General features: G+C 44.6%; 1 protein-coding gene across 1 annotated transcript; it reads left to right on the top strand.

Annotated features, from left to right (window-relative positions):
• The first annotated feature begins 467 nt into the window (after positions 1-467).
• LOC121543546 (protein ADM2) lies at positions 468-18,301 on the top strand. Its single transcript, XM_041853497.2, has 3 exons — positions 468-559; positions 960-1,213; positions 14,158-18,301. The coding sequence occupies exons 2-3, from the start codon at positions 1,116-1,118 to the stop codon at positions 14,585-14,587; spliced, it is 528 nt and encodes a 175-aa protein (XP_041709431.2). The 5' UTR covers positions 468-559; positions 960-1,115; the 3' UTR covers positions 14,588-18,301.
• Positions 18,302-24,992: the final 6,691 nt, after the last annotated feature.

Raw genomic sequence — 24,992 nt, 5'->3', positions numbered from 1 at the left:
TATCCCTCAGGCTCACTTGGTGTTGAAGACAAAGATAAGAGAGAGGGGAAGGGAGTGAGTGAAAAACACATGATAAAAGTCTAAGAAAAGCATTTTGAGAACATGCCACCATTTGTTTGTATGACATATACTATGACAATTGTTAATAACACAACATTTGTATCAATGGATTAGTATGGATATGTCTTAAAATCTATCTTAAATATGAAAATCTATAACTAACAGAACACACATTGAACTTGTTCTCTTGGAAGTTCTTGGAAGGTCTTTGATCAGTCAAGCACCATCATCATTTTGGCATGTCAGTTGGCATTTGACACCAAAACCTATAACAGCAAACTTGTAAATGTCACACTTCAAACACACACATCCGACAATTGACGGAGCCTATCAGGTGCACCGTGCAGAATGAGTCCCGCCCACTCAATATTTATACGCACAATGTCATCTTCGTTCAGCTTCAGAAGTTGAGTCTGAGAACTTCATCTTGACCAACACTTGTTAGATCCGTGGGAAAATACTTTGAACTACGAGAATATTGCTGAAAATCCTCATATACGTAAGATATTACTCACATTAATGAAATGTACTATTTAAACGAGTTATTACAGTTAAAATTTGAAATGCAATATAATTTTTATGTAAAATGTGAAAAATGGGTGTAGCTGGAAATCTTTTTTTTTTACATTTTCTTTAGTGCTAGAGGTTTCTTTATCCATAGCTTTTAATTGGCCACACATAAAGTGGTTCGTGCACTTTGTATGCACTATTGAAATTATTAGGCTACTGAATAGTGAGTGAATAATGCACTTGCAGGTGTCGAACAGGCACTCTTGAATATTTATTGCAAAATAACTGTATTTCTTGCATATGTTGATAACATATCCTAATCAATATCCTGATCAAATTAGACAATTTATTTACTTTTCTCTACTTTTTTTCTTCTCTGTTTATCACAGGATTATTTGACTGTCTCAATCATTGTTGCCTGGATATCAGTACTAGCCTAAATACCAAAACCTTTTGGAATCTTTCTTCCCCGGGAGTTGAACATCGTCCAGGTGGTTTGGGAACCCCCTCCTTCCCAGGGGGTGTGTGTGAGAACTCGTCCCGAGATGCGTTCGCTTCTGCCGGTTGCTGTGTATTGCATCAGCCTACTCTCCCTCCAGCAGCTCCTGGCTCTCCCGGTCGCAGACCGTCTGGAGAGAAACAGGTAAGAAGAAAGACATTACATGACTTTCCTATATTGAACGTGCGTTCCAGTTCCTTCTCATTCACTTTCTAAGAGTAATCCTTTCAGGATGTGATGATTATTGAACAAAAATGCTCTTGTGGAGGGCACATTGGACATATGAAAGCGCATGCAATTTCAAGAGGAAATCTGAAGGCATTATTCAAATATAGGCTACATGTAGTCTTATTTTATTCCAGGATTCGGAATATACAGTGATGGGTGAGATGCATTAATTATGATATTGTCTATTCTCGAATGTCCAACGACTTTGCCGGTGTTTGGTGAATTGACGTGCGCCTTTTTTAGCCTACTGTTTTTTTAATTAAGTCACACGGTCAAACCACAAACCCGTTGAACCAGTTATTATATCATGTTGAGGTTAACGCATTAAAGTACGCTGAAGTTTTTGTTCAGTCAGGTGTTGTGTCGGGGAGATAACGGATAGAGAGTAGTAATGGAAAGAGAGTAGTGCTAGCCGGCAAGGTCAGAGAGAGAGACGTGTTACACTAAATGTGCGTTCCCGCTCAGATAACCTGGGGGCTCTGTAGTTATGATATGACGATGTGAAAACGTTTGAGGGGAATCCGTGTTTTTAGAATGGATTGAGAGTTCATCCATGCGCGCTTTGCGCAGTCTCTCATTTGCACTGCTCTATCAATTGGGCTAGGTCTGTTATGGGATTTAAACACTTATATTGACTTAAAGTTCATGATAATGTAGGCTAATGAGCGCTATCTTATCCATGATCTCTATGTTGAAAAATGGGCACCATGATGAAATTACGCATTTATACCATCTGCATAATAAAGTGTACTCTTCAGAATTTGTGTTCTTATATGATGCAATTTAATTTAGTCCAAAAACTCAAAACATAATTAATGGGACAGAGGACAATACGACTATCATTGCATCATATTGTTTCACACTGCGCTACAAACCGAAATTGATGCGCAGGTTAGACGCCTTATTACATACTGTTATGTATTTTATTGAAATATTAACCATGTAGATAAACGTTACATCCAATCTGGCACTATTCATGAAAGACTTCCGTACATTTCGTTATAGGTCCCTAAACAAAAGTGATAGCTACTTGCGTCAGTGTTCAAGGGCAAGGTTAATTGCGCCAAACCAATATACTATCCCCCTAAAGTTCCATATGATTTGATTATCTACTTTATCTGACTATATTTTGGAATGCAACAGATATATGGTTGTGTGTTTGTTTTACAAATTAGGTTTGGTTTTAGTAATTTGTTCAGGCAAATGTATGGTCCTGAAGTTAACAGTATGTTGTGTTAGGAATATGACCTCATGTGGGAAATATGATAGCAGAGGTGGAAAAACAGGCCTCCTCATGTTGGCATTTGCTGAATTCCACCGTAATTCCAGGCATTGGCTACTGTACTGTAATACTGTAATGAGTGGCACTTGTATTTTTCCACTCTGCTATTCTTCTGTGTGTGACATGGTAGTAAATCCCAAGATCACAGGGAATTGGTCAATAATACACACGAACACACACACACACAATTTCCCATTTCCTATTTCATTGGGTGGGCAGAAGTGCCTGTGCAAAGTGAAGGAGAAGTGCACCAGTGAAGACTCCAGTCTCTGGTGTGTTTTAGTGCAGTGAGAACTAGAGCAGAGGGTAGAGTCAGTGTCTGCATGCCCTCTTCTGGTGGGAGACTGACAGGAACCTGGACCCTGTCAATGACAGAAACCAATGAAAACAGATGATTGCCTTCACCCAGAGCCATGCCGTTACATAGAAATCTGGGATGTTGAAAACTTTAAGAGGAACAGTTTCACGTGTTAGTCATTTTTGGGGGCAAATGAAGTGAGGCACTTGGTTGTATCCAGATGTTCCTCTAATGTGGGTTAGCGCTGTAGGACACACTGACAGGTCCTAAAAAATGTCCATGAGTTGTGTTGTTGGCCTGGTAACTCAGACATGATCAACCAAGGGATATGGAGATGATCATTTGTTGAGTCTTATTCATATTATTACTAGGTCAGTGACCCTACTGTTAACTTGCTGTATATCTGCACTCAGACTCACCATTTTAGGGGCATCAACTTTCAACAGAAAAGTGATAAATGTCAAATTTTGCTGACATGCATCCATGAATGGACAGGTAAGTCTTTATGGTTTATAATTGAGGTTATTGACTTATGAGGATGTGGAAAAAGAGGGTTGTTTTTACCCTGCATGACGTAGATTGGATGGCAGGGCTGATTAGGGTGTGCCAGACAATAGTCTCCATATAAGGTGACCCTATTCTGACAGGAGAGCCCCTACGCTGGAGGTTCGGACATAACAATTTAACAGCTTAACCACCTCTGTCTACAGGTGTGTGCGCGTGTGTGTGTCTGCGCATCTGTGTGTGTGTGTGTGTGTGTGTTTCACAGAGCATAGACAAACACCTGCTGTTGAAATCAAATTGAAGCAAAGGGAAGCGTGACTCAAACACCTCTCTGTTAATGTCAGTCTGAGCTCCCAGCAGAGATAGGCTATTTCTGCTTCCCAATGGTTGTTATGACATTCATTTCTCAGCAATAACTTTCCATTTAAAACAGTAGGGGCAGAATTTGTGGGTAATGATGGATGGGATTGCGGTTGCAGCAGTGCTCTCTATCAGTGTATTTGAGTGAACACAGCAGCGTTTCAAAAACAAACAGTTCAATAAGAGGGAGTCTGTTTGTCCTTTCCAAGCTGTGGTTGTGTGAGGGGTTATCGTTTCTAGAAATCCCCTCTGGATGTTCCCTTGGTGATGGAAGGGAGATTCATAATATCCTCCCTCTTTTTCCTCACTCTCTCTCCAATTCTGGTGTCTCTCTTCTCTCTCCCTCTCTAATGCTGGTTTCTCTCTCTCTGTCATGCTGGTTTCTCTCTCCCTCTCTAAGGCTGGTTTCTCTCTCCCTCTCTAATGCTGGTTTCTCTCTCTCTCTCTAAGGCTGGTTTCTCTCTCTCTCTCATGCTGGTTTCTCTCTCCCTCTCTAATGCTGGTTTCTCTCTCCCTCTCTAATGCTGGTTTCTCTCTCTCTCTCATGCTGGTTTCTCTTTCCCTCTCTAAGGCTGGTTTATCTCTCTCTCTAATGCTAGTTTCTCTCTCCCTCTCTAAGGCTGGTTTCTCTCTCCCTCTCTAAGGCTGGTTTCTCTCTCTCTCTCTAATGCTGGTTTCGCTCTCCGTCTCTAATGCTGGTTTCTCTCTCCCTCTCTAATGCTGGTTTCTCTCTCCCTCTCTAATGCTGGTTTCTCTCTCTCTCTCATGCTGGTTTCTCTTTCCCTCTCTAAGGCTGGTTTATCTCTCTCTCTCTAATGCTAGTTTCTCTCTCCCTCTCTAAGGCTGGTTTCTCTCTCCCTCTCTAAGGCTGGTTTCTCTCTCTCTCTCTAATGCTGGTTTCGCTCTCCGTCTCTAATGCTGGTTTCTCTCTCCCTCTCTAATGCTGGTTTCTCTCTCCCTCTCTAATGCTGGTTTGTCTCTCCCTCTCTAAGGCTGGTTTCTCTCTCCCTCTCTAATGCTGGTGTCTCTCTCCCTCTCTAATGCTGTTGTCTCTCTCCCTCTCTAATGCTGGTTTCTCTCTCTCTCTCCCTCTCTAATGCTGGTGTCTCTCTCCCTCTCTAATGCTGGTTTCTCTCTCTCTCCCTCTCTAATGCTGGTGTCTCTCTCCCTCTCTAATGCTGGTGTCTCTCTCCCTCTCTAATAGTGGTTTCTCTCTCCCTCTCTAATGCTGGTGTCTCTCTCCCTCTCTAATGCTGGCTTCGCTCTCCGTCTCTAATGCTGATTTCTCTCTCCCTCTCTAATGCTGGTTTCTCTCTCCCTCTCTAATGGTGGTTTCTCTCTCCCTCTCTAAGGCTGGTTTCTCTCTCCCTCTCTAATGCTGGTGTCTCTCTCCCTCTCTAATGCTGGTGTCTCTCTCCCTCTCTAATGCTGGTTTCTCTCTCTCTCCCTCTCTAATGCTGGTGTCTCTCTCCCTCTCTAATGCTGGTTTCTCTCTCTCTCCCTCTCTAATGCTGGTTTCTCTCTCTCTCCCTCTCTAATGCTGATGTCTCTCTCCCTCTCTAATGCTGATTTCTCTCTCCCTCTCTAATGCAGGTTTCTCTCTCTCTCCCTCTCTAATGCTGGTGTCTCTCTCCCTCTCTAATGCTGGTTTCTCTCTGGTTTCTCTCTCCCTCTCTAATGCTGGTGTCTCTCTCCCTCTCTAATGCTGGTGTCTCTCTCCCTCTCTAATGCTGGTTTCTCTCTCTCTCCCTCTCTAATGCTGGTGTCTCTCTCCCTCTCTAATGCTGGTTTCTCTCTCTCTCCCTCTCTAATGCTGGTTTCTCTATCCCTCTCTAATGCTGATTTCTCTCTCCCTCTATAATGCAGGTTTCTCTCTCTCTCCCTCTCTAATGCTGGTGTCTCTCTCCCTCTCTAATGCTGGTTTCTCTCTGGTTTCTCTCTCCCTCTCTAATGCTGGTTTCTCTCTCTCTCTAATGCTGGTTTCTCTCTCCCCCTCTAATGCTGATATATATCTCTCTCTCTAATGCTGGTGTCTCTCTCCCTCTCTAATGCTGGTTTTTCTCTCCCTCTCTAATGCTGGTGTCTCTCTCCCTCTCTAATGCGGGTTTCTCTCTCCCTCTCTAATGCTGGTGTCTCTCTCCCTCTCTAATGCTGGTTTCTCTCTCCCTTCTAATGCTGGTTTCTCTCTCCCTCTCTAATGCTGGTGTCTCTCTCCCTCTCTAATGCTGGTTTCTCTCTCCCTCTTTAATGCTGGTGTCTCTCTCCCTCTCTAATGCTGGCGTCTCTCTCCCACTTTAATGCTGGTTTCTCTCTCCCTCTTTAATGCTGGTGTCTCTCTCCCTCTCTAATGCTGGTTTCTCCCTCCCTCTCTAATGCTGGTTTCTCTCTCCCTCTTTAATGCTGGTTTCTCTCTCCCTCTTTAATGCTGGTTTCTCTCTCCCTCTCTAATGCTGGTTTCTCTCTCCCTTTCTAATGCTGGTGTCTCTCTCCCTCTCTAATGCTGGTGTCTCTCTCCCTCTCTAATGCTGGTTTCTCTCTCCCTCTCTAATGCTGGTTTCTCTCTCCCTCTTTAATGCTGGTTTCTCTCTCCCTCTCTAATGCTGGTGTCTCTCTCCCTCTCTAATGCTGGTTTCTCTCTCCCTCTCTAATGCTGGTTTCTCTCTCCCTCTTTAATGCTGGTGTCTCTCTCCCTCTCTAATGCTGGTTTCTCTCTCTGCCTTATTCCCTCCTTTTATCTATTTATTTACTCAGTAAATGTCCCACTTTTTCTTCCCTCCATACCAAACGCACTGTTCTTCCCATCACACATGATGATCCCATCACTGGCTGATAACAATAACACAGGCCTCATTGCTCCGACTCTCATTCCCCTTTTCAGACTGAGGTGTGATGTCCTGATCATGGACGGCCCGCGGGCCTTGTGTTTTGCCACCCCTGCTCTAGGCCATTCACAATACAAACTATACCCTTCATTTTACATACAGTAACAACTTGAGAGAAAATAGTTGAAGGCCAGAGCCAAACCACAAGTTAAATATGGCTTTAGAGATTAAGCAGCTTTACATTGTGGATTCCAGTAGTGGGATGCAGGGTGCCCCAGAGAGAGGCATGTTACTGCACTTGTTGCCGTGATGACCCTCACTGCTTCCACACAGTCTGGGTCAGAGGTCAACGACATGATATGACATGTCAGACATCCCAGACAGGATGCACGCATCACATTTTGTGTATTGAGAGTTTGTGTATTGAGCTTGTGGAAGTGTAAAGTGTATTCTTTTTAGAAAGATGGCCTGTGTATGTGTAGCCTCCTGGTCTGGCTGTGTGTATCTGACTCTGTGCGTATTTGAGTCTGTGTGTATTTGAGTCTGTGTGTATTTGAGTGTGCGTATTTGAGTCTGTGTGTATTTGAGTCTGTGTGTATTTGAGTCTGTGTATTGTGGGCATGAGTTTGCTCAGGATCCTTACAGGACAAAAAACAACCAATGTTTTTCCCGTCCGTCCATCCTCCTCCTAAATCATTAACTCCCTCTGTCACCCCATATGGGGCCAGCATCAGGGCCAGGACCCTTGCCTGCAATTCAGATGTCAACAGCCATCCATAGTCCAAACACAATATTTACCCCAGAAACAGGCACATTGCATCATCATCCACCACTCAGAGGACATACTGTTGTCTTCTGAGGAATATATATCAGATGCTCTTTGCATCCATTAGATGGTGATAGATTTTATAACTCTATATACAGTAACTTTATATAGATTTATAGACATGTTTATACAATATCATAGACATAACATGAACATTACCTTGACTAATATGGCTCATAAATACTTAAACTTTACGTGAGTTATCTCTTTTATGTACTTGAATACACTTTGCATGCTTCACAGTCTGATATAACCCCGTAGATCGCTATGTGAGAGGCAGTATGTATGGCTCTGAGGTTAGACCTCTGCTCTGAGGATGTATGGCTGCTCTGATGTGGGCCACACTGTAAACAGAGGCCTGGACTGCCGATGTATGGAGATATGCTGTATCTACCACATAAACACTGCCATGCCCCTCCCTCTCTCTCTCCCACTCTCTCGCTCTCTCTCTTTCTCCTTCTCTCTCTCTCTGTGCTCCGTGGGGGTCATTACGACCAGGCCTAAAGAGAAGAGAGAACTAGTCTCCCGCCAGGCAGCTCAGAATTCCACAGTGGATTAGTGTCTAAGACCTAAATTCCACCGTCCACATCCATGAAGAACATGCTTCCACTCTGTACTGAAAGCCTGAACATGGGGAAAATATTGTGTGTGTGTGTGTGTGTGTGTGTGTGTGTGTGTAGCTTGCAAAATAAACAAATGTGACTCTAGGTGACAACATAATGCTGTTTGATTCTAATATTATGACTGTTTTCCTCAAGAAATTAAATCCGCTTCGTGTTTTGTTTCCTTGCCACGATACTTCTGACTATCGTGATACTGGAATCGTGACAACCTTTGTACAGTATGTCTGTCTGTCTGTCTGTGTGTGTGTGTGTATACTGTAAGTGTTAAAGAAAGAACACAGGATAAAGGCTGAAGAATGAACACAGATGGAGCTCCGAGGTCTGAGGAGAGAAGGACTAAGCTCTTGTTTCATGTTCTATCGGTGGTTGAGAACAATTTAGGTGCTATACTAGCTAAGTACAGTCATTTGTGGCGTAGATGGATACCTACATTACCGATGGAGAGCAGGCCTCAATCAGGAGTCAGCACTGCAGCTGCGAGTGACTGCCTCAGTTCAATTGGAACTTGGAACTGCAACCACTGTGTGGTTTGAAGTCCGTCTCCCAATTCCTTAACCACTACACACTTAAGTCTCCTGCGGGGAACAAGAGAGAATAGAGAGAAAGTGATGAGTCTCCTTTCAGTTTCTGGATACGTGGCAGTCATTCTTTCAAGCCATGGACTTTAGCAACCATGTACACTTTCACCCAATCCAGTGCATGATGAGGAAAGTGCTAAATCACCCCTCTTAGCACATACTTATCATCAACACAAGAGGTTATAAAAACACCAACGCATGGAGAACAAGCGGCAGCAATGGTTCATTCACAAATAAATCGCCTTTCGCTTATTTCTGTCTCCTTACTGAAAACACAATCTGTCCTCTGTTAGCTGCATGGGGCCTGGCGAGGATTATGTATGAATGTGCCACATTTACTGCTGATTACGACAGCCCATGGTAGGCCCCAGCCCCCTGGGTATAAGCATGTATGAAGGACCTGGTACTGGCCAAGGCTTACCCCTCTCTGAGGGGGCCTTACTGGGGCAGAGGAGGGCATCAGGCTGGGGCTGGTGGGACATTGGGCGATTCCACACCAGTGGGAGTGTAACATATTTTTGGTATCTCAGATTGTTTTGACAATTCTCACATTGAAACTTCATTGGGGCAAGGATGTTTGATATGCTTTTTACATTTGTATCTCAAACAATGTTTGAGAAAATCATGATGAAAGTAGCCATTTTAGGCCCTTTTTAGACCTATACATGCCTCCTATAAGACCCTATGATCCGTGAACCGTACATGATACAGACAACATGTGTCATTATACTCCTTATAGTGTTCTCTAAACCTGGGGTATATCTTAATTCTGAAATAAAAAATGTCATATTAATTTATTCAACATTAAAATATGAATATGAATATCTCAAAACTACCCTTTTTGATTTTGTTCATTTTAAGACATTGTTTGGAACAATATACTCTATAAGTGCATAACATTTCCAGTGTGGGCTCTCTGCTAATTCTGAAGGTACGATACATTTTATGAGCACCACCAACACAGTGAATGGGAAAATTGATTCAAAGGGAACTCCCTCTGCTGGTGACTTGCTGAATGTGCAATCCTACAGGAGGCTGTGATTGGTTAATGACCTATCATGTCAATTTATATGTATAGAATGGGTCATATCATTAAAAGTACCAGAGAGCCCACTCTGGAAATGTTACGTGTTTGAAGAGAATGTCTAAAAAGGATAGTTTTGAGATTCATATTAATATTTGTAATGTTGAATAAATGAATGTGAAAATGTGTATTTCAGAGAGAACACTATAAGGAGTATAATGACATCAATATGTTGTCTGTATTATGAACAGTTCACAGATCATAGGGTCTTACAGGAGGCATGTATACTAAAAAGGGTATAAAATGGCCAATTTCATCATGACTTTCAAAAAAATGGCTTGTGATAGAAATGTTACAAACATGTTAAACATATTTCCTCCCAATCAAATGTATGTGTGAGAATTGCCAGAACATTCTGAGATACCTAATTGCTCCTGTAAGTAACTCTGGATAAGAGCGTCCGCTAAAGGAATAAAATGTAAATGTAAATACCACAAAATAAATCTGCTCCCGCTGGCGTGGAATCACCCTATTGTTGTGGTTCCACTGGTGGATCTCAGTTGTGATTCCAGACCTTAACCTCAGTCTAAACTGTGGGAGTAATACGAAATAATAACCCCACACTGCAGCACAAAGAAGTTGGGATCAGCTTACCCTTTTATCGAACCCTCAAATCCCTCATCCCTCCGCCCCTTCCCCAGGCTGACTTTTAGCTTAATGCCCTCTGATGAAAATGTGACTTTTACAGAACAAGTAGGTGGATTTGTTACCAATATATGAAGAAAAAAAAAAATCTTCCACATATCAGATGGTGCTGAAAACGAATGTTGAGTGAGTGAATGTTTCCAAGAATGTGAAGCTCTGATATCTTTGATCCCCTGCCAATCACAAAGACCTCCATTACTGTCAATTTGCAGGATTACTTTCTCAATAGCCAAATTAGACGGGCTGTCAGATCAGATGTGATCCAGTGAGAGAGTTCCCACGTTGGGCCGGCCTACAGTACATGGTGCTGTTGCCTTCTCCTGGCTGTGGGCTAGAGCACGGTGGCCAAAAGGCTTATTGTGGGATCAGAAGAACATCCCAACGAAACTGGATAGGAGCATGTGCACTGGGCACACTCACTTACAGTCACACCTCCGGTCCAAAGTCTTTGGCCAAAACGCCTCCGGTCAGATCCATCCGATACCTCCGGAACAAATTAGTCCTTGCTGTACCTAGGGACAAAACAGCAAGTTCACATTTGCTTGTGAAGCCATTATATAAAAGCTATATAAAATTTGAAGGGCGTCAGGTGAAGGTAAAGCGGTCAGGTCAGAGGGTGTAACAGAGAAGAGAGGAGGACAAAAGGACATGGCAAGAACTCGCTGGGTGGGAGGCGAACCCGACAGAAACCCAAACACGTTTAACCTCCTTTAAACAGCAGACTCGCTCTTTCTTTCTTTTTTCTCCTTCTCCGCCTCCCTCCAGTTACTAATTCGCCAAGAAAATTGTTTTTTAACTACATCACAGGGTCTTTATGGCTGTCTGCCAGCCCAGAATAGCCTGACTAGCGAAGCGGCCATCGTCTGACTGCGTTGGGTCGGGCTCGGGGTGACATGGTGTGTTATGGGAGATTCCAGTGCTGAGTGAGCCACAAAGTCCACTACTGCTCCACCAGGGGTGGATGAGGGCATGTTAAATGGGCATTAAAACACACACAAAGACACACACACACAAACGACTTGGTCGATGGGGTGGATTGGGACTGACACAATGTCTTAGAGCGGCAGGGAGACTAGAGTGTTGCAAGGTCAAACATTTGTCGATGTGCCCTTGAGCAAGGCACTTAACCCTAATTTGCTCCAGGGGTACCGTACTACTATGGCTGACCCTGTAAATCAACACATTTGACTGCACTTATCCGGTGTACAATAAAACATATATCAATTGTTTTTTACAGATGTGAAGCTGGGTACAGCACACCCACTGGGCACAGATGTCAATTCAACATCTATTCCACTTTGGTTCAACGTCATTTCATTGAATTGATGTGGATACAACGTTGATTCAACCAGTGTGTGCCCAGTGGGCATTGTTTGGCGCTGGCAGTCTGCACACCGCATCAGACCTGTTTTTGTCCCCTGATCCAGGGATTAAATTAAGCTGTTCTGTAGCGGTTTCACCTTTGTTTAGTTTATTCATCATCTCTTCTTTCCTAACGGATTAAGTTTCCTCCTTCCTCGTGTGAGAAACACATTTTCCACCATGGATTCGAAACACAAAAGAAGAATGAGCCTGTACAGAAGCTTGTATTTCAGCCTTTTTGTGTAAAGAAAGGTCAACTAAATACAAATTTACTGTCATGAATATAGACTATCCAAATCTATATAACAACCCCATTGCAGTATTAATGCGGTATATAAATGTAGCTTTTTCGACGCAGTCAAATACAATTTGTGCCTGTCTGGCCGCCTGGTGTTTGGCACAGAAGGTGGGTGTGACTTTGCGAGGCCATGGCCACAGGACAGAGCTGAATGACTAGGTGCTCCTGGAAATAGTGTTCCCTCTATACTACCACAGTGGTTACCAGTGACACCCACCATCACCAGGCACCAGGGCCCTGCCCTGTACGGGCAAACAGGCTGGATGGCAGGGAGACACAGGTGGTGACAAAGCTCTTTCAGTGTTTTCTTTGTGGTGGAACTGCTGGAATAGCATTATATTTTAGCTTGTAAAGTAGCTAGATTGGCTAGTTACATTGGGCTGCAAGCCCGCAACACACCGGAAAACTCCCTTTGAGGTTAAATTGGTTGAACAAACCCATACAGGCTCATTGTCATGTTTGTAGGGTCTTTTCAAGAGAATAATGTTTAACTGCAGAATTTTGACCACAAACAACATGTTAGGCAGCAGCATACCACCCTGCATACCCTGCTGACTTGCCTCTGAAGCTAAGCAGGGTTGGTCCCTGGATGGGAGACCAGATGCTGCTGGAAGTGGTGTTGGAGGGCCAGTAGGAGGCACTCTTTCCTCTGGTCTAAAAAAATATTCCAATGCCCCAGGGCAGTGATTGGGGACATTGCCCTGTGTAGGGTGCTGGCTTTTGGATGGAACGTTAAACAGGTCACTTGACTCTTTGTGGTCACCAAAGATCCCATGTCACTTATCGTAAGAGTAGGGGTGTTAACCCTGGTGTCCTGGCTAAATTCCCAACCTGACCATCATGGCCACCTAATCATCACCAGCTTCCAATTGGCTCATTCATCCCCCCTCCTCTCCCCTGTAACTATTCCCCAGATCGTTGATGTAAATGAGAATGTGTGTTCTCAGTCAACTTACCTGGTAAAATAAGGAATAAATAAAGGCAAGATCCTGGCCAAGGCACTGAACTCATTAACTAAGAGACCGTCTTTAGGAGGCAGAGAAGGTTTTGGAACCCTGTTCATTAATATGGCCACTTCTCACTGTGTCTGTACAGAGATTGGTTGGTTACCACTGGCATAGTGGCATTCTACAGTAGGCCTACACTGTTATTTCTCACATTCCAGTCAGCGTTTCACAAGGAGAATGCTGCTTTTTTAAATAATTACGCTGTATGCCAACTATCATTACTGCTTCTCCTAAAGAGCAGTTGGAAGCCGGTCAGAACCGGATGCTGTGGAAATGTTTCTATGCTCTTTAATATAGAGAAAGGATACAAAAGGGACATTTTCTCTTCCTTGTTCTAACTTTATCATGGGAGGACATTTAGCACACAACGGTCATACTTAATACTTCAAAGAATTGAGGCTTGATATACCTACACCCACTGGCGCCATTTTGAGAATCGAATTCCCTGACTCACTGCGGCCAGTGCTTCGCCAATATGACTTCCGCCAGGTGCATGAGCCTCTACCTCTTTAGAGCATCTGTAACGAACTAAGACACAGACACACAAATTAGAGCCCTCTGAGCAAACACACCCACAACAGTTCAGAGAAAAGCGTCCCCAGTGCCAAGTTTAAGTTGAGCAGCCGGTGTCATCGTCAAAAAGAGAACAGATGGCAGGGTCTCCTCATTCTCAGCACTAAAGCCAGAGTCAATCTGAGCTGTGTTTGCTAAACATGCTGTTCCTGAAACTTAGTGATGCTTCCGTCCTGTGGACACTGGCCACAGTTTGCTCTGTACATTAGCCTTCCCTCTCTTGAGTGGGTAGTCAGTAAATCTCCTGAGCCACTGTCTGTTTGCTTTAGCTAAGGTGGACATGTAATAAATGGGCAGCAGCCAGGTCCCCATTCTGTTTTGTTCCTGTGCTGAAAGGCCATTAGTCTTCTAAAATGCAATAAGACAGGATGGTGACACATCAACACTCACCATGCCCATTCCATGTGGGTAACGTTAACTGTCAGTGTGTGTCGACATAAAATGCTGTTGGAAGTGTGCTTAATAACGGTTTGATAACAACTAGGCCAGTTCTAAAATTAGATTCAATGGTCACCATTGACCCAGAGTGGAAATATACAGACATCAATCTTGACGTATCAAGATCTGAACTTTGTCTTATTTTTTCCTATGTTCCCAGGTTGGAGCTGCTTAAGAAGCTTCATGCGCTGAGAGAGGAGGAGATCTTCACTCCAAAAACTGGCACCAAACTCGCCAGCCCAACAGACTCCAGCCCTTCATCAGACCTCCAGCCCTCCATCAAATGGCTACCTGGCTACCTCCTCAGAGACACACCACCCACTGTCATGAACACAGCCCATCTTGAAGCTCTGGTATGGGCGAGGGGTGAGGATGGCATGGAGCCCCAACGGACGGGGTCAAGAGGTCGTCGCCATGCCCACTCAGGGTTGCGTGGGGGTTCCCACCGCCCACAGCTGATGAGAGTGGGGTGCGCCCTGGGAACCTGCCAGGTTCAGAACCTCAGCCACCGGCTCTATCAGCTGATTGGCCAGAGTGGACGGGAAGACTCCTCCCCCATTAACCCCCGGAGTCCGCATAGTTACGGATGAGCGACGGACGGATACTTTTCCCTCTCTTCTCTGAAAACATAAACACCCCAGCAAACCTATATCTATAGACATGTATCTCTATTTTACGTATCACAGATAGCCTTTGCATTAGTGTTAGATGTAGTCCACACATTTTTTTGATCCTGAAATGTCAATTTCTGTACTTTTTGAATGACATTTGCCTTACTCCTCTGTACACCTCAAAAACACATCATGCTGTTTAAGAAGAAGGAATCTGACATGAATGAAAGCCTCTTAGTCGACGCTTCCCACCACCAACCACCCCTGGGAATGAATACCTGTCACCCAGAGATCCTCTGGACATTTCTTTGTGTTTTCCTCGTCAAAGTCTTTGTGTTTCTCCCGGCCTCCTGACTAGCCAAAGAGCTGCAAGGGGCTCAGTTTGACGTTCTAATCCTGTTAATGTAAGAATAAATGCCCCCGTCCACCAGTCTTTCTCCTTAACACAAGTCAGCGCAACTGGACGTGTCTGTATAATGCCCGATGACCTCCACAGCAGCAGTTAGCTCTGGCCCCATTGATCAAACACTTAAGCCTCTAATGTGGATTTCTACCAGGGCTAGGATCGGATCCCTGTCAGAGCGAATATATTCCTGAAGACCCGTCAAAACGACCGGATGAACCCTTTTACCCCAGAGCCCCCTAACACCCTAAACCCTGCCCCCTTAGATCTGCCAGGACAATTTGAGGGACCATGTTTGACATATCTGGGGTAAGCCTCTGATTTACAGACCACCAGCAACCATTTGTGGGCAGACACAGACACTGACCTTACAGACAAGAACCTACTGTAAGTTCTCTCTCATCTGCAGCCAATGGTGTTCCCGACAGAAGCAGTCTGTGGTTCTGTGAAGGAGATGTTTCAGCAGACCACAGCCTTGACAGCCGCATTCAGCCATAATAGTCAAGTTCTGTTCAGCAGTGGCTGGATGGAGTTCTGCTTCTGGACTCGTCTAGTAGAGACTGTTTATAGAAAGAGAAAGATGAGGGTCAACATTTCAATGACTCAGTTCCTGTACAAGATGGAGGTTTTCAATGTTTTTATTATTAATCATTGTGGATCTATTTCAGCGTTGAGATCTATTGGTTGGCTCGTGAACACAGTGAACACTCCTGCTGCCCTTATCCCAAGTGTGAAATATTATCCCCTCCACGTGATTCTTAAGTTCTCCCTCTAAGTCTCAACTTTAAGTTTACGGCAATTTAATCAATCAGACCTAATCTCTTTAGTTGTACCGCCATGGTGGTGAGGCGGCAAACACACCAACTCTACCAGACTTAGGCCATCGTCTGCTGTATTTATAAACAAAAGAATCCTTGACCGTGCCTTGCCCAGGGGACCATATAATTACTAGCTAAACCATCACAACTTGCCAACCCAAACCCAAAATCTGCCACTAACAGTACTGCCTAGGAATATTTAGAGGCTACCTTGTCGTTATTAATAATAATCAGGTCAGTTATGAATACTTAGATCCTAAAAATGCTAGTAGTTTAGTGTGTATAAAACAACACTTTACGCTGTATGCTTGTAGTTTGTCAAATGAGTCTAAATTAGCACAGAGTCAACAGCAAAGTGCTGTACTGTTACGTTGTGGCTTTGTAATGACAGACCACGGAGACCAAGTTAGGGAGACAGAGTGCCACATTTTAAATCTGTATACGAAATACCATAAAAAATATATATGTCCTGAGATCCCCTTTTTCCCTTGTTGTAACTGATTCTGAAATGGTGGGCGGATGCCCTCACTAAAAATAACTAAAAACAACCTCAACTCAGCAAGCATACAAAAAACTAGACCAACCTTCAAAAGGTGCAGAGTCTGTCGATCTGAAAAATCAAGCCACAACATTTCCATGACATAATACCCATAATAATCATGCGGCCTGGCTCTTTGAAAAACATACAATTTTTTCATATTCTCAATATCAGAGGATTAGAATAGTTGAAATAATCCTCAACATTCAGACTATTCGTTTTCTAATATCTTTGATCTAAACTCGCTGATGTTGTTATTATTGCAGTTAGAAACCAGGTCAGCAATTATTCATACGTTCATGTATTTATGCTCACAATGACTATGTAACTATTAGGTTACTGTGTCATACTTATACAATCACAGGAGTACCCAAAATTAGCTTAGAGTCTTTTAGGGTCCAAGTTTTTACTGTTTTGTTTTGACCACAGCGTTGCCTCAATCAAATAATTATACAACTAATTAAGTTATAATTCTACAACTAATTAAGTTAGTTGGGCAAGTGGTTTAAATTCACCAAATATCTGACAATACTTGACAGTCATTTTCTTTTTTTGCGATCTACATCATACTTTAATGTGCTGTTATATTCCTCTATCCATATTCCCCTTTCATTTTGTCTTGCTTCTTTTTGTATTTTTGGACTGAATCATCTTAATCGAAAGTGGGACTTTAGTTTATTTTAGATTTCGCTCATTTAATCGTAGAGTGATTCTCTGTCTCACTCTCTCTATCTCTCCATCTCTCCCTCTACCACTCTCTCTCTCTCTCCTTCTATCTCAGTAATTATGGCGACGCCAGGTCGCAGGTCATAATCAGAGATTCATTGGTTCTTTAAGTCTAATCTGTTCAAAGGCTTTGTGAAACACACATGCCATTCTCTGCTGTAATGGAGCTAATCAGTGTCTCGTGACAGATCATTAAAAGGCTTTTCAAACGCTAAGAACCCTGGTGAATCTCTCAACTTTTTACCCACCACTGTCACAGGTGTGTGTTTGTGTCTGACCTGCCACATATAGTATCAGGAACCAACCTTGTGTTTGTTGGACTTTTGTTGTAGCCATTTTGTTTTTGCTATACTTTATCTTTGTGTTGTGAATCTTATGTGATGGTAATTACACGTCAGCGTTGTGTCACTGGCGGGTCCGTAACCTTTCCTAGCAGCATAGCTGAGGGTTTTGTCTGGGTAAACTGCGTAGCACCAGATTATTTCCGACCTTTGAACACTAATACCTCCCCTTGTGTGCTGCGAGAAACACTCTCCATCAGTCTTACATCAAAACTAACACTGCCATCGCCTGCCATTGTTAACTTAACCTACGTTGTAAAGAGATGCAGGAGTGTGTTGTGTGCTCTGAGTGGAAGTGCTCAAATCTGTATGTGAGTGTGTATGTGTAGGTATGTGTAGGTACTTATAGTATAATCCTAGCCAGGGATCTAACACATCACAATCCCAGTCTGTTTTTCCTCATTCAATATTTAATTATACTTAAGGTCAGAAGCCTCTTTTAGGGTCACAGCAAACTGAGCAAAGCACTTTAAGGTTGTTAGTCCCTCACAACTTGAATTTCAAATGTTGCAATTATATTTTTTATGACAGAGGAGAGTTTTATTGTATATATTGCATTTGATAAAGATCTGTATGAATGTCTTTGAAGAGTTGTCAGTGGAGTGAAGATGATCGAAAATATAATGCGCACTTGTGCATATTATATATTATTAGTGGTACTATTTAAGAAAAGTAATGTATTTAAGTTATCTTTGTATGTTTATATAAGTATGTCACCAAAGACACTATTTATCTCGTATTTTCCACGCTCCTAAAAGGTGACCTTATGTTAGGAAAGAAAAGTAAATCCTAACTGTAGTTAAATGTTCATGTCAGACAATGTCTTTCATTCTCTGTAAATAAAGAACTACACTGTAGTGAGATAAAGTCTAGTGTATGCCTCTAATTTGTGAAAGTGTGTGTGTGCATGCGTGCGTGTGTATGCATGTTTACCTTCACGTGTGTGTGAGGACAGTATGAGCAACTCTTCACAACAGTTATTGTTAACAACATTGATGCCATTGTCAAAATGAATTAAGTCTACTCTCTGCAGAATTATACAAACATTAGAAAACCTGACAGTTGCCAGCGCTCTTCAATATTACTACATCTTAAAATAAATATAACTTGAGGTACCAAGAACATACATATTACTCAATATTTCCTTCAAGAAACAGAAATATCTGAAGAAAAAAAAAACTTCCTGGAATCTGGTAAACCTGGGCAAAGGTGGCATCATAGTGGAAACGTGACCATGTCCTTCACCATGTCCTTCACTCTACTACTACTAGCAGCTAGTTAATCATTATTAATGGAGCAAAATCCATACTGTACAACACATGATTCAGATTCATGTAATACCGGGAAGGTTGTGCTTACCACGGAGAGTTAATGAGTAACTAGAGGGCTCATGCAGAGTCAGACACATTACTGGACTGTCCGCACACCTAGAGGCAGCTGGTTGGTGGTCAAGGAGGGTGTGGAGAAAAGGGGAAGAGGGGGACTAGTTCTACCACTGAACCAGAGAAATCCAAACCTTTACAGAGTGCAGGACACCCGACCACGCCCACAGACTATTCAGAGTATGTGTGACATCCAAGGAGTACTTACAGTATTTGTGATGTCACGAGAGGCTGTGTCCTGGAGGGACGTTACATCCCCCTGAGGTGGCTGCAAACCCAGACAGCTATGGCTCCATCTGCTGGTATGGTCGGGAACTCCACCCCTCTATGGCCAATCTTCCCACGCAGCTGAAACAAATGAGGAGCTGATGAGCTGAAGGTTTGGGAAGGGAAGAGACACAGTCTCCAACCTGGGCTCTCTGGAGGACAAGAGTGCTGCACGTCCACTTCCATGAGGAATATAAGGATTTGGAGATACTTACCTTTGGGAAATACTCACCTTTGGATATATGCACCTGTGGAAATACGTGAGAGACATTTGGAAGGACTTTTTGCTGGGTTGGCCACTAGCTGCAACGTGGAAGACAGTAAGACTGGGGAAAAGTTATTTGAGCGAGGGAGAGTTATGATTTTGGATGTGGAAGAGACATCCCTGAACTGTTAGCCCTTAAGAGCCACCAGAGAACAGTATTGTGTTATACTTTCGTTAGTTTCCCAAGACCTTTAATAAAATCCTTGGTTTGTTTGAACCTTGTCTCCTTGCACTACTTGAGCAATCCCGCTGAAAGCTGTGTAGCCTCTCGTGACGTCACAGATGGTGGAGAATACAGGCACGCTCAAGCGTTAATAGTGCATGTCAGAGGAGGATACCGAAGGTTTGATCACCCAGTTTTCCAAGTTGGCCGTAGGCTCCCCGCCGACTGAAATGGAGGACATATTGAAAGCCCTTGTTGCTGGCCAGCAAGCCCAGATGCAAGTAAATGTGGCTCTCTTGGAGGAGCAAAAGAAAGCCAACCTTCTGAAGGCAGAGGAATTGCAGTTGCAGAGACAGAGGGTGGTCCAAAATACCCGCCCAATAAAGGCAAGTGACTTTATATCTAAGATGGGAGCTACCCGATGACATTGAGGCATACCTGCATGCATTTGAGGACCACGGCCACTAGGGAAGCCTGGCCCAAGCAACAGTGGGTTGGTCTGTTAGCCCCCTTTCTAACCGGGGAATCGCTGAATGCTGTCCGGGACCTGACCAGGTTACTGACTATGATGCCCTGAAGTCTGAGATCCTCAGCAGATATGGACTCACAAAGTTTGGTATGGCCCAGCGCTTTCACAGCTGGACCTTCCAACCAGACCAACCTCCTCGGGCGCAGATGCATGAACTTGTCCGAATCGCAAGGAAATGGCTGGATCCGCAGAGGAATACAGTAGCGGCGGTGGTGGAGGCGTTGTGGTGGATCGTTACCTACGCGCCCCTGCCTTATGAGGCAAAACGGTTCCTCAGTCAACAGGCCTTGACCACGGCTGATCTGACCGTGGAAGCTGTGGGAAAAGTACCAGGCCACAGCGGAGATGCTGAATGCTTCCCGAAAAGACCCCAGGAGTGCGGCCCCACCACAAATGGGAAGAACCCGTCCAAAGGACCCCAAGGTCTCGAACCCAGCCACGTCAGGACTTATCCCGGCTCCAGGGGGAGCCAGAAACCAGGCGGGTCCAAGAAGAGTACACCAGGAGGGGGAAACTTCGACAGTGTTACCGGTGTGGGGAGATGGGACATATCTCCTGGCAGTGTGGGAAACCAGCCGAGAACCTATGCCCACTGCGAGTCCTCCAGCTCAGCACCCACACACCGTTTTGCCTCGCTCTTGGGAGTCGTAGATGGCGGCCCAGATCGACCCCCCCACCTGCCCGGTAACTGTGAATCACCATGATGTGGAGGCCTTACTGGATTCTGGTAGCCGGGCCACCCTGGTGCGTAAGGATTTGGTGGGCCCAACGTGTCTGACCCCGGGGAAAATCCTCCCAGTTTCCTGTGTCCATGGGGACACCAGAGAATACCCCATTACTGAACTTACAATGACCAGCACACGGGGAACCATACACACGACGGCGGGGGTGGTTGATTCCCTCCCCGTCCCTGTCCTTATTGGACGAGACTGCCCAGCCTTTTACCCACTCTGGAGAGAGTCTCAGGAGAGGATAACCCGAGTACCTCGGAAACGGAGAGGCAAGACTCATCCTGGGAAGGCTCCGGTGCAATCCTCCGAGTTACTCACTCCCGCCCGGGCTCTGATAGGGATGGCAGGTGCCCAGACCGACACAGAGACGGAGCTACAGAATCTGGACAAAGAACTGTCTGGTCTGAAGGGGACCGCTGAGAGGTATCGTTTGTTAAAGCAACAGTTAGACATGAAGACAGGAGAGTTAGATATCCTCCAGGCTAAACTCCAACAGAGCTCCTTCCATAAGCAACAGGAGGAGCTGGAGAGGCTGCGCAGGACCATCGAGGAGTGTGAGGAGACCCTGCGCAGTAGTAAGGAGGTCCAGAAGAAGGCAGAGGAGAAGTACAAGGTGTTGGAGAACAAGATGAAGAATGCGGAGGCAGAGAGAGAGAAGGAACTGAAAGCTGCTCAACAGAAGCTAAACTCTGCTAAAACCAAGGCTGATGCGTTCAGTAAGAAACTCAAGGAGAGACAACAGGAGGCTGAGTCCCTGGTCCTAGAGGTGGAGGAGTTGAAGAGAGAGCAGGCTGGCAAGCACCACGGCAATGCGGACGCCCTCTCCCGGCGTGATGCCTTCTTCGCTGCCTTTACCCGACGAGGACGTCGGTCCCGAGGAGGGGGATGTGTGATGTCACGAGAGGCTGTGTCCTGGAGGGACGTTACATCCCCCTGAGGTGGCTGCAAACCCAGACAGCTATGGCTCCATCTGCTGGTATGGTCGGGAACTCCCACCCCTCTATGGCCAATCTTCCCACGCAGCTGAAACAAATGAGGAGCTGATGAGCTGAAGGTTTGGGAAGGGAAGAGACACAGTCTCCAACCTGGGCTCTCTGGAGGACAAGAGTGCTGCACGTCCACTTCCATGAGGAATATAAGGATTTGGAGATACTTACCTTTGGGAAATACTCACCTTTGGATATATGCACCTGTGGAAATACGTGAGAGACATTTGGAAGGACTTTTTGCTGGGTTGGCCACTAGCTGCAACGTGGAAGACAGTAAGACTGGGGAAAAGTTATTTGAGCGAGGGAGAGTTATGATTTTGGATGTGGAAGAGACATCCCTGAACTGTTAGCCCTTAAGAGCCACCAGAGAACAGTATTGTGTTATACTTTCGTTAGTTTCCCAAGACCTTTAATAAAATCCTTGGTTTGTTTGAACCTTGTCTCCTTGCACTACTTGAGCAATCCCGCTGAAAGCTGTGTAGCCTCTCGTGACGTCACATATTTTACAGTCGTCTTTCCTGATATGAGTTCCCATGTCAGCTTAGGTGCCTAGGCCACTCCAGGACCTTAATGTGCTTCTTCTTGAGCCACTCCTTTGTTGCCTTGGCCGTGTGTTTTGGTTCATTGTCATGCTGGAATACCCATCCACGACCCATTTTCAATGCCCTGGCTGAGGGAAGGAGGTTCTCACCCAAGATTTGACGGTACATGGCCCCGTCCATCGTCCCTTTGATGCGGTGAAGTTGTCCTGTCCCCTTAGCTGAAAAACACCCCCAAAGCATAATGTTTCCGCCTCCATGTTTGACGGTGGGGATGGTGTTCTTGGGGTCATAGGCAGCATTCCTCCTCCTCCAAACACGGCGAGTTGAGTTGATGCCAAAGAGCTCGATTCTGGTCTCATCTGACCACAACACTTTCACCCAGTTCTCCTCTGAATCATTCAGATGTTCATTGGCAAACTTCAGACGGGCCTGAATATGTGCTTTCTTGAGCAGGGGGACCTTGCGGGCGCTGCAGGATTTCAGTCCTTCACGGCGTAGTGTGTTACCAATTGTTTTCTTGGTGACTATGGTCCCAGCTGCCTTGAGATCATTGACAAGATCCTCCCTTGTAGTTCTGGGCTGATTCCTCACCATTCTCATGATCATTGCAACTCCACGAGGTGAGTTCTTGCGTGGAGCCCCAGGCCGAGGGAGATTTTGTCAATGATCTCAAGGAGGGAGTTGAAAGTCCGTGTTGCCCAGCGACAGCCCCAAAACATCACTGCTCTAGAGGAGATCTGCATGGAGGAATGGGCCAAAATACCAGCAACAGTGTGTGAAAACCTTGTGAAGACTTACAGAAAACATTTGACCTATGTCATTGCCAACAACGGGTATATAACAAAGTATTGAGAAACTTTTGTTATTGACCAAATACTTATTTTCCACCATAATTTGCAAATAAATTCATTAAAAATCCTACAATGTGATTTTCTGGATTTATTTTTCTCAATTTGTCTGTCATAGTTGACGTGTACCTATGATGAAAATTACAGGCCTCTCTCATCTTTTTAAGTGGGAGAACTTGCACAATTGGTGGCTGACTAAATACTTTTTTTCCCCACTGTATATACTTTGTGTAAATCAGCTATGGGTCAACCACTAACACGAGAGAGGTGGAACAAGAGAGATGGAGAGAGGAGGAGGGTTTGGAAGATCGAAGAGAGGAGGGACTAAGAGAGGGAGCTGGAAAGCGATAGGAAGACGTGGAAAGATGTACCTATAGAGAGTATAGATCCCTTTCTGTGTTTGCAAACATTGCCACACGAGGGCGATGCATGCAAAAAAAGCCTCCATTTACAGTGGGGGAAAAAAGTATTTAGTCAGCCACCAATTGTGCAAGTTCTCCCACTTAAAAAGATGAGAGAGGCCTGTAATTGTCATCATAGGTACACGTCAACTATGACAGACAAATTGAGAAAAATAAATCCAGAAAATCACATTGTAGGATTTTTAATGAATTTATTTGCAAATTATGGTGGAAAATAAGTATTTGGTCAATAACAAACGTTTCTCAATACTTTGTTATATACCCTTTGTTGGCAATGACACAGGTCAAATGTTTTCTGTAAGTCTTCACAAGGTTTTCACACACTGTTGCTGGTATTTTGGCCCATTCCTCCATGCAGATCTCCTCTAGAGCAGTGATGTTTTGGGGCTGTCGCTGGGCAACACAGACTTTCAACTCCCTCCAAAGATTTTCTATGGGGTTGAGATCTGGAGACTGGCTAGGCCACTCCAGGACCTTGAAATGCTTCTTACGAAGCCACTCCTTCGTTGCCCGGGCGGTGTGTTTGGGATCATTGTCATGCTGAAAGACCCAGCCACGTTTCATCTTCAATGCCCTTGCTGATGGAAGGAGGTTTTCACTCAAAATCTCACGATACATGGCCCCATTCATTCTTTCCTTTACACGGATCAGTCGTCCTGGTCCCTTTGCAGAAAAACAGCCCCAAAGCATGATGTTTCCACCCCCATGCTTCACAGTAGGTATGGTGTTCTTTGGATGCAACTCAGCATTCTTTGTCCTCCAAACACGACGAGTTGAGTTTTTACCAAAAAGTTATATTTTGGTTTCATCTGACCATATGACATTCTCCCAATCCTCTTCTGGATCATCCAAATGCACTCTAGCAAACTTCAGACGGGCCTGGACATGTACTGGCTTAAGCAGGGGGACACGTCTGGCACTGCAGGATTTGAGTCCCTGGCGGCGTAGTGTGTTACTGATGGTAGGCTTTGTTACTTTGGTCCCAGCTCTCTGCAGGTCATTCACTAGGTCCCCCCGTGTGGTTCTGGGATTTTTGCTCACCGTTCTTGTGATCATTTTGACCCCACGGGGTGAGATCTTGCGTGGAGCCCCAGATCGAGGGAGATTATCAGTGGTCTTGTATGTCTTCCATTTCCTAATAATTGCTCCCACAGTTGATTTCTTCAAACCAAGCTGCTTACCTATTGCAGATTCAGTCTTCCCAGCCTGGTGCAGGTCTACAATTTTGTTTCTGGTGTCCTTTGACAGCTCTTTGGCCTTGGCCATAGTGGAGTTTGGAGTGTGACTGTTTGAGGTTGTGGACAGGTGTCTTTTATACTGATAACAAGTTCAAACAGGTGCCATTAATACAGGTAACGAGTGGAGGACAGAGGAGCCTCTTAAAGAAGAAGTTACAGGTCTGTGAGCGCCAGAAATCTTG

Source organism: Coregonus clupeaformis, chromosome 28, assembly GCF_020615455.1.
Source record: "Coregonus clupeaformis isolate EN_2021a chromosome 28, ASM2061545v1, whole genome shotgun sequence".
In the NCBI taxonomy this organism is placed as follows: Eukaryota; Metazoa; Chordata; class Actinopteri; order Salmoniformes; family Salmonidae; genus Coregonus; species Coregonus clupeaformis.
The sequence above is the reverse complement of the archived record's forward strand: the minus strand, read 5'-3'. Positions and strand labels throughout refer to the sequence as shown.